We start from the raw sequence: 10,264 nt of genomic DNA, 5'->3' as shown, positions 1-10,264 counted from the left end.
GAGTTACGTTGGGTTTTGAGGAGGACATCAAATTTAATGGCAGACAAATACCAACTTTACTAAGCTATATTACAGAATGGAGAGGATGCTAAGTATTTACCCAACTTAAATTTCTATTGAGATTCCATAGATAATATGACACATTGTCGAGCCCCAAGTCGCTTAAATTTCGCACATCCTGTTTGAATGAATACCATTCATTCAATGCAGTAAAAAATTCCCAAGTAATTGTTGAACAAATAAAGACAACCCACACAAGTTCGAAAAAAGTAAGGGGTTGGAAGGACAGCCTGTTTACTAAATGTTGATGCAGTGAGGACATCAATGATGCGCAGAACAGACATACTAAATGTCCATTTGTTGTTTCTTCCCATCACAGGTTGGGTAACTCTACATCAATCACCGTCCTTTATGCTGTCTCTCTCCATCAATCACCCTTTATTTATGACTACTGAGAACCAAATTCTTCTGCATTCTACTTTTATTTATTTATTTATTTATTTTCAGTTTTCAGCTGTTGCTTTGTTAACATGAATTAATCGAACTGCTTCTGCACTTGTCAATCTTTGATCAGTTTTCAGCAGATTCTGATGGATCATCTAAAACAGTGACGTTGATCCATTAGAATCAGACAAGTGCAGAAGCAGTTCGATTAATTCTCATGTTAACAAAGCAAATCAGAAGATTTATTCAATATTTATATTTAAATAATTATCAATTAAAATAATGCTCAGTACAACAATAATATGCTGAAAAAACAAATTGTCATCCTTACCTAAAAAGAAAAGAAAAAACAAACATAATTGAACTTTACAATTCTTTGTTATTGTAGAATCAAAACATGAAAGGACTATGCAATTCTCCAGCAATATCTTCCCACACAAAAACAAAGAACAAAAGCCATGTCATTTATTCTTTTCATGGACTAATCAAAACTGTTAGTTGCAAAGGACCAAAAGCAAGTAGCATGTATGATGTTGAATTCAACCAAAGCATGAAAAAGATTAAGAAATGAACAAATATTCGGAAACATGCAAGATGTGATTTGATTATTATATGACCCATGCAGATTTAACATAGCATTAGTTTTAATGTGGCAAAACATTATATCTTATTTGGATAAATGGCAAACTATTAAAACAAATTAGATGAGATTTTGAACCCTCATAAATTAATTAGTTTGGCATATCATCATCAGACCAATATTTAGGATGTAAAACCAAAATTAGATATGCTTCCATGGGAATAATGCCAACATATTAAAGAAAAGAACATGAGCAAACCCAGCATTCTATAGCTTTGATGCTGGTATTTCTTCTATTAGTTGACACTCAAAAAGACAGATTCATACCAGAAAAAGTTTCAGAAAGAAATCATAAGGATGCCACACAAGTATCACAAACAACATGAATCATTAAATTTCACCTCTACCAAACAAGAAAACAATCTATTACCTACCATCGAGCCTTTGTCTTAAAGGGAATACATCTGATGAAAAGAAAACATAAAAACACTTGATCTACAAGAATAGTTATTAGCTACCCACTTACCACCAACTGGCACTTTTCCCACTTTGATGATTATCACCACAACTGTTTTCCAAGCTCTTAGTTTTTTACAAAGTGATTATCTACATATACACTGCAGTTTCTTAATCAGTTTCAAACCTATTATCCTTTACGTCTCGACATCCTACAACTAGTAATCTACATTTCTAATTAGGCATGCTTAGTTTATAACAGAATCAACTCACAGATAGTTTAATTCCAGGCAATTCTTAAAAGTCTCGCTTTGCTGGGAGCCCCATGCCCGGCATCATCCTTTTCTTAAACTTCTTCCTTCTCCCCACATAATCACACATGAATGACTAGATTCTGAGGAAAAAAAAGACAATAACACAAACAGTATCCCAGATTGCTCGATCTCCATTCTTAAAAATGGGCTACTGCTCAAACACCGTAACAACGCAGTAATACACTCTTATTCCATATTAATGTCAAATACCCACAATATAGATTAATGCTAAGATATTTAGTCTATTTACTTGCATGGTCAACTCCAAAAAAGAAAAGACAAATGGATAATTTTTACAGCATAAATTACATAAGAGTTGTACATGATACTTTCTATCGGTTGGACCAGATGTATTGCAACTCGATCCAATAAAAATACATTCATAGAGTCACAGGTAAATTTCATGCAGTAGCTGAAATGAGCATCCTCGACGAACACTATTTTGTCAATCTGACACTATGAAGTTTCAGTATCTGCTTTGTCAATATGCCACATGATATCCGCGAATTAACAAATTCAGTTTCCAAGATGAAATCGTGCGTGGGATACCAAAGTTCAAATCACAGGAAACTATTCTTTAAATTATAAAGGTGAGGCTGTATATTCTATTTTGGTGCGAGTCTCATGCACCAAATTACTAGTTTTGAAAGTCATACATCACAGTTTCTCTGTGAATTCCAAGTAGCAAATAACTACATACAGATAACATCTAGTTCTTGGAGACTGATCGTGGTATCAATTATATTTCAACTAAAATGAGGAGCCTAAACTATTATTTAGGATCTTAGAGTTTTAAAAAGCAACTTGATCTTGACCTAACTATCAAAGCATCGAAAAACAATAATACTGCTACATGCATTCAATTAACATGACAAATTTGAAGGCCTTTATATGTTTGATGGAAGTCCAGTGGGGAGGGACAATACACAACCTTGACACACTTAACACCCTATCACGAGGTGGAATTAGCACTTCAAACTGTAAAGGTACAGACTTCTGCCATGTTATCATTGTGTGGCCGTAAATACTTCAAGAAGGGAAATAAGTTGTCACAGTTTAGTAGCCTTTATTGGTTTTAATTGTTCGGTTACCTAGAATCTAGAGCCCACAAAGTGATGGTGGCATCGAGACATCAACAAACAATGTGTTAGGACACTAGAAATATGTAAAAGAAAAAGTTATGACAAGCATGAATGCCAACAAGATCGATACTGGAAACATACGAAGAGATACAAACAATAATAGCCCTGATGAACTACCATCGAACATTAGCAAACAATGAATTACTACAATTATCCACTGAAAAAATAAGAAAAACAGACAACCTACCCTAACAGAAATTTAATTTACAAGAACAGGAGTTGCCAATTATACATGTTCACAACTTAATACAAAAGATGCAGGCACATGAGAGAAACTCCGAGTGGAGATTATACAGAACTTTTTAAGTATCAACCTGCAAGCTCGTAGAATGCAAAGTAAAGCATGTGCACTTATCTTTCAAGGCTTCAGATTCACTTCCATACTCTTTAAATGTATACTCTTCTTTCTTGAAAGCTGACGGCACCTTCCCTTCACTGTAGCAACGGTTACACAAGCTGAAACGAAGCTTTATCTCTGTAAATCTTGATCCTATTACAGGATATTGGCATATCGAACAGGTGTGCCGGCCATGTCGTATTCGGTCACCAGCTTCAAGTTTAACCAGCGTTCCTAAGATCCCAAAACCCCAGTCTGGATCATTGAACATCTCAAGAAACTCTGCGTATGATACCATCGAGGGATCTGATTCTCCATGCACCTCCAACATATCACTGACTCCATGAGAAGGGATGTAAACAGCCCGCAGCAGCTTAATATATGTAATCGCGTCACTCCTCCTGATGTTCACCCCACCTTCATTGTTAGGTCTCCATATCAGTGAATCAAAAACTGCTCTCTTGCGTTTGTCAGGAGGACCAGAGCAAATGGGAGCAAGGACAGCAAAGAACATTCCCAAGTCCACCCTACCGGATCCAGTGGCATCCAATACAGAAAGAACCTTCTCATTGATAGCTTTCACAGCCCCCTGAAATGTTTCGGGTTTGAGGAACCGAAGCAACCTTCGAAGAATCACCTCCAGTGCAGCCTTCCTGATAGATTTCTCAGGTTCTCCACCGCCCGAGTAGGATATGGGAACATCAGTCTCATTCATCTCCTTCTTCAAGAGATCCACATCACAGCGGCTAAGCCTTGCGACCCTCTGAAAAGCCCTAATATCCAATGCAACAGCCAAATCCTGCCTTAATGTAGTCTTTTTCCCTGCCCTCTTGAACTTGGATGGCTCGATGACAAGGTAAGACCCCTCGCCTACGGTACCGCTCCTTTTGGGCTTCTTCTTCTTCTGCAGAATCTTGAGATGTGCAATTGCATCGTACACCTCAACCCTTCGTGTCATCTTGAATGCTTCTTTTAGCGCCCGCTTGGCCTCATCCGACTCCCCGGCCCCCAGTAAAGCCACCGCCTTGTTCAATTGTGCCCGCCAGTGGTTCGGCCGGACACTCAAAACTCTGGTGAACATCTCTGATGCCCTTGGGAACCTTCCGGCATCCATGAACAGGCCACCGAGGTTGTACAGAGCGTCCACATGCCCGGGCCTCAGATCAATGGCCTTCTGAAACTCCTGAATCGCCCGCTCATCTTCCCCCATGGCATGAAGGGTAGAGCCAAGATCGCAGTGCGCATCAGCATAGTCCTGCCGCAAGAAAATGGCCTCCTCCAATGCCTTCTCGGCAGCACGGTACTCCCCGACGCCAAACAGTGCGCTCCCGAGGAGCTTCAGGGCCCTGAAATGGGTGGGACAGAGGATGGCAGCCTCTCGGTAGTGCTCGCAGGCGCCCAGGATCATGCCTTCTGCTTCCATGGCAATGCCAAGGTTGACGTGGATCTGGGGAAGGATGTCAGAGGATTGGGCCCCTCCGGCCTCGGCGGCCTCAAGGGCGAGTAGGAACTCTTCTTTGGCTTCGGCATGGCGGCCGATGGCATAGAGGGAGTTGCCGGTACGGAAATGAGAGCGGGCGTCGGTGGGCTGAAGCTCACAGGAGCGGCGGAAGCTGATGAGGGATTCGCGGAAAAGCTGGTGCTCGTAGAGGCCCCGACCGAGGACCATGTGATTGTCGAAGGCCTCCTCCCTGGACCGGGCGCCGTCGGCGCGTCCCCGGAGAACGGCGACCTCCTTAACGAACGAGAGGTAATCACGGCTGGTTTCGTCCCAGGGAACCCGCCTCTCGGAGGAATCGGAGGGTCCGCCGATCTCCCGCGACCACCCAGCCTCGGAAAAGGAGTCGAAGTGGCTGTTGTTGTTATTGTCACCGACGCCGGCGCCGGCGGTGGCGGACCTTTGGAGCTGCTTGGAACGTAGGCGCTTAACGAGGATCTCGAGGTCGTCCAGAAGGGACCAGGAGGATTCGAAGATGATGCCGTTGTTAGGGGAGACGGCCCACGGAGGGGCGGCAGCACGGGGCGGCTGGGACCTGGGAGCGGAAGCGGAGGCGAGCAAGCGGTCAACAAGAATGCCGGTGCCGGTGGCGCCAGCGGACGACGACGACTCCGCGACAACGCCGGCGTCGGAGGACGCCGCACCAGCGGCGGAGTCGTCTCCCTCGCCGGCATCGGTGGACAGGCGGAGGCCGAGGGCGTCGAAGTCGCGGTCGACGTCGCCGGCGCCGTCATCATATGTGCGGAGGAGGCCGGCGAGGGTGAGCCCAACGTGGGGGGAGGCGATGAAGTCGGCGTAGGTGCGGAAGACCTCGTCGAGGATGGCGGAGATCTGTTCATCGCTAAACTTAACCCGGGGATTGACGGCGACCACCAACGCCGCCATCTCCTCCCGGTTCAACCCGCCGTCCCCATTAGCATCGAACCGCTCGAAGATCCGCTGCACCTTCTCGGCTCGCGCCCCTCGCCCGCTCGCCCCTCCCGCCGCCGCCATCATTCGTTTCCCGATCCCAAACCTCTCTCTCTCTCTCTCTCTGTCTCTGTCTGTCTGTCTGTCTCTCTCTCTCTCTCTCTCTCTTCTCCCCCGAAGAAGGAAGGAAGGAAGGAAGATGAGAAAGTGAAGGAGAGAAGAGGGGGTTGATGATGAGGACTGGTTTTAATTAATTACATCGAAAATTCCTTTTTTCCGTTTCTTAAATCATTTTCCACAATTTATATTTTTCACTGAATAACTATACATCCCCGCCGGTGTTCCACCCGCCTTTCTCACCAGCTTCTAATCGGACCCTTATCAGCCGTCCGTGTGTGAGGTAAGTTGGCAAACCGGGTAAACCGTGGGTGGTTAACTCGTACAGGGAGCAGCGAGGATGCGAATGATAGGAATGATGATGGTCATAATTAAAGACGACAACCACGAATCACACCTAATAATTGAAGCCGAAAAAGAGTGACGAAGAGAACACAGGCCGACGGTGGCCCCATAGCGAGATCAAACCAGCGACTGGGTTTCCTTTGCGGGTGGACGGCTATGTGTACCTTCTTATATCTTTTAATTCAATCGAAAGAAGAAAAAGTAAATGGAATAAAGAAAAAGAAAAAAAAGGAAGAGGGGCTATCTGTGTGCGCCAACAAGGATGATGTGAGTCGTGTGGTACATTTTCTTTTCCCCTTTTCATTTGTTCTTTCTCGCTGTGTATTTCTTACTTGTAATTATATTTGTGGGATTAATCGTATATTTTTGGGATTGTAACGTTGGATCAACAAGGTGGCATCCCGCCACGGATGACAGCCTGTGATGACACGCGCGACTCTCGAAACAGCGCTGCGTTCCCGCACCAACCCGTTCGTGCGGACCGTTGTGGGGGTGGAAATGAACGGCTCCCGATCGAAGCGCATAAGAAATGGACTGCGGACCTATGCATGGGAGTCGTGATAGACAGCTGTGGTTTCGCCGCTTCCGCTCCCGTCGTTTGGGCTCGCAGAATATACGCGAAGCGCGTATTTCTTTTATTGTTATTTTTGGATAATGTGTGTGTCTTGAGAATGAGTAAGTTTAGGGTGACGATGACGGTCATCAATATGATCGGGACGGTCCGTTGGATCATGGAAGAAGTGATTGTTTGGAAGCGAGACGTGGCCTTGTATCTGCTCAGAACATGGGAGGTCATGATATTAATTGTGGCAGCAGCAGCAGCATCATGTGAGCAAGTGTACGGCCAAAGTGGATATGGCTTCGAGGTCATCGGATGCGATCGGAACTGTTGATTCCGTGCTTTCACGTGCGTGCTGTGTGATGGCATCTCTCGGTGTGGGTTTGCGGAGGAAGAAGACTCGGTCAGGCATAGCAATTTCGAGTCAGATATATAGCGATTGAATCGATTTTAGTGAAGAAACGTACTATCATCTTTATGATTTGCAGATATCGCGAAGGTAAAAACATCCGAGATTAACTATTTTAGGTATGTTTCTTAATACCAAACCTTCTATGCTAAAAGAGCTCCATTGAATCCTTCCAATTGTCTATTGATTAAAGTTACCAAGGAGTTTGAATGCTCTCGACATAATTTTATAGGTTTCAAAAAATTAATATTTTTATGAAATTCCTATAAAGTACAGTGAAAGTTTTTTTTTACCTATGATCCTATCGGATCCACCTCGTCCTCGTGTGTGAAAGAAGGGGGCATGAAAGTGACGATTCCTTATAATTCATTCTTTCTCGTATAAAGGCTTAAACAATAATATTAATTATTTATGTCGTCTGAGAGCAAGACAATGGATTTGATGGAGACGATGAAAGACAATGCAATAGCTAGTTTGCCTAAACTAAGAATAAAATTATTATTTATGAAAAGATAAACACTATATAAGAATTAAGTTGGAGCAAATTTCTCATAGGTCAATATATGAAGACTACATATGTCAATATATGATGTTATATTTCTATGCTTAATTTTGGAACATAAAACACTTAATTTGGTTCTGTCAACTCCGTCACACACCCTAACGATAGTGTTGGCTGCTGTAACGCTACGGGGGGGCGGAAATCCCACCGTCGATAGGTCTTACGCTTCGTTCGGAAAGGTGTCGATCAATTCACAGTACGGATGCATAACGGCTGCTTCAAACTGCCCTCGCCTTTCCCTCCCCCCTTCGACCGCGTACCATGCGGCCCACATGGTCGACTTCGGGCTCCGCCTCCTCTCGTGCGCCACTCTCCGCCTCGCCCGGCCGCTCCACGCCCTCCTCCTGGTCTCCGGCCGCTTCGACGACGTCTTCCTCTCCACGAAGCTCCTCAACCTCTACTCCCGCCTCGGCGACCTCCCATCCGCCGCCCTCACCTTCCGCCACGCACCCACCAAGTCCGTCATCACATGGAACTCCATGATCGCCTGCTACGTCCACCATGGTCTCCTCCCCGATGCCCTTGCCTGCTTCCACCGCCTCCTCCTTACCTCCTCCGCCTGCCCCGACGGCTTCACCTTCCCCGTCACCATCAAGGCCTGCTGGGATCTGGAGTGGGGGAAGAGGATCCACTCTCTGGCCTTCAGGTTCGGCCTCGTTTGGAACGTCTTCGTGTCCGCTTCCTTGGTCCATATGTACTCCAGGCTCGGCTCCATCGACGACGCGAGGAAGGCGTTCGAAGAAATGCCTTACAAGGACCAGGGTTCTTGGAATGCCATGCTTTCGGGGCTCTGTCAGAACGGGAAGGCGGCGGAGGCGGCGGAGGTGTTTGAGGAGATGATGATACGGGGGCTGCCCATGAACAAGGTCACCGTGTCGAGCATTCTTCCGGTATGTGCCCCCTTGGATAGCCTTCTGCTGGGCGCTGCCATCCACGTTTATTGTATCAAGCACGGCCTGGACTCGGATTTGTTCGTGTCAAATGCGTTCATCGACATGTACGCCAAGACTGGTCGTCTGGAAGAAGCACAGAAAGTTTTCGACGGGATGACAGATATGGATTTGGTCACTTGGAACTCCATCATCTCAGGTTACGACCAAGCCGGCGAGTTTAGCTCTGCGCTCAAGCTATTTGACGGAATGAAAGAAAGCGGTGTTCGACCCGATCGGTTAACCCTCGTAACCCTGGCTTCTGCGGTCGCTCAGTGTGGGGATGATCGCACCGGCAGGACAGTGCATGGCTACATCTTGAGAAGGGGATGGGATTCGCGCGGCATCGTCGTCGGCAATGCCATCGTTGATATGTACGGGAAGTTGTCGAAGGCGGAGGCTGCTCGTAAGGTGTTCGACAGGATGCTCGTCAGAGACGTTATCTCTTGGAACACCCTGATCACGAGCTATTCGCAGAACGGACTCGCCAATGAGGCCATCGAGATCTACGAGTCGATGCAGAGTCGCGAAGGGATCGCGCCAATTCAAGGAACGCTGGCGAGCGTTCTACCTGCATGTGCGCACGTCGGGGCGCTGCAACAGGGGATGAAGATCCACGGGCGAGCAGTCCGAACCGGACTGCAGTCGGACGTCTTCGTGGCGACTTGTCTCATAGACATGTACGCCAAGTGCGGGAGGCTGGAGGAGGCGACGCATTTGTTCGAGCAGGTCCCCAGAAGGCACACCGGTCCCTGGAACGCCATCATAGCCGGCCTCGGAGTTCATGGGCATGGACAAAGAGCAGTGTCACTCTTCTCCGAGATGCAAGAAGAGGGAGTCAAACCCGACCAGGTTACGTTCGTCTCACTGCTGTCTGCTTGCAGCCATGCCGGGTTGGTGGATCTCGGACGACGATGCTTCGAGCAAATGCAGACAGTTCACGGCCTCTCGCCTTGCCTGAAGCATTACGCGTGCATGGTGGATATGCTCGGCCGAGCCGGGCGACTGGACGCTGCCTACGAACTGATCGCGACCATGCCGGTGAAGCCAGACTCTGGAGTTTGGGGTGCTCTCCTCGGTGCTTGCAGGATCCATGGCAATGTCGAGCTGGGGAAGCTGGCTTCAAGTCACCTGTTCGAGATCGACGCAGAGAACGTGGGCTACTACGTACTACTCTCCAACATGTACGCCAAAGCCGGGGAATGGGATGGAGTGGACGAGGTGAGATCGCTGGCCAGGCATAGACGACTGCAGAAAACGCCGGGGTGGAGTTCGGTGGAGGTGAACAAGAAGGTGAACGTGTTCTTTACCGGGGGCCAGTCGCATCCTCGTTACGAGGAGATCCAGGGGGAGCTGCGGGCATTGCTGGCCAAGATGAAGAGCATCGGGTACGTTCCGGACTACAGCTTTGTGTTGCAGGACGTGGAGGAGGACGAGAAGGAGCACATACTGTCGAGCCACAGCGAGAGGCTAGCGATAGCTTTCGGGATCATGAGCACCTCGCCTGGAACGCCCATCCGCATCTACAAGAACCTGCGGGTCTGTGGAGATTGCCACAACGCGACCAAGTTCATATCGAAGATTACTGAGCGGGAGATCGTGGTGAGAGATTCGAACCGTTTCCATCTCTTTCGAGATGGGGAATGCTCTTGCGGTGATTATT

The 10,264-nt window shown here is 47.1% G+C and overlaps 2 protein-coding genes across 2 annotated transcripts in view; one reads left to right on the top strand and one right to left on the bottom strand.

Annotated features, from left to right (window-relative positions):
* Window positions 1-3,024: 3,024 nt before the first annotated feature.
* On the bottom strand, window positions 3,025-5,870 carry LOC103968685 (uncharacterized TPR repeat-containing protein At1g05150). Its single transcript, XM_009381979.3, has one exon. It carries the CDS (start codon window positions 5,765-5,767, stop codon window positions 3,239-3,241), a length of 2,529 nt encoding a protein of 842 aa, XP_009380254.2. The 5' UTR covers window positions 5,768-5,870; the 3' UTR covers window positions 3,025-3,238.
* A 1,928-nt stretch (window positions 5,871-7,798) lies between these two features.
* Window positions 7,799-10,264, top strand: part of LOC135625068 (pentatricopeptide repeat-containing protein At4g33990-like) — a 2,542-nt gene continuing 76 nt past the window's right edge. Inside the window, exon 1 of the mRNA XM_065129360.1 lies at window positions 7,799-10,264. This exon is cut by the window's right edge and continues 76 nt beyond it. Within this exon, the coding sequence (XP_064985432.1) occupies window positions 7,945-10,264 (2,320 nt within the window). The 5' untranslated portion in view covers window positions 7,799-7,944.

The sequence above is a fragment of the Musa acuminata genome, chromosome BXJ2-10, assembly GCF_036884655.1.
Source record: "Musa acuminata AAA Group cultivar baxijiao chromosome BXJ2-10, Cavendish_Baxijiao_AAA, whole genome shotgun sequence".
NCBI lineage: Eukaryota > Viridiplantae > Streptophyta > Magnoliopsida > Zingiberales > Musaceae > Musa > Musa acuminata.
Note: the sequence above shows the minus strand (reverse complement) of the source record. Positions and strands in the feature narration are given on the sequence as shown.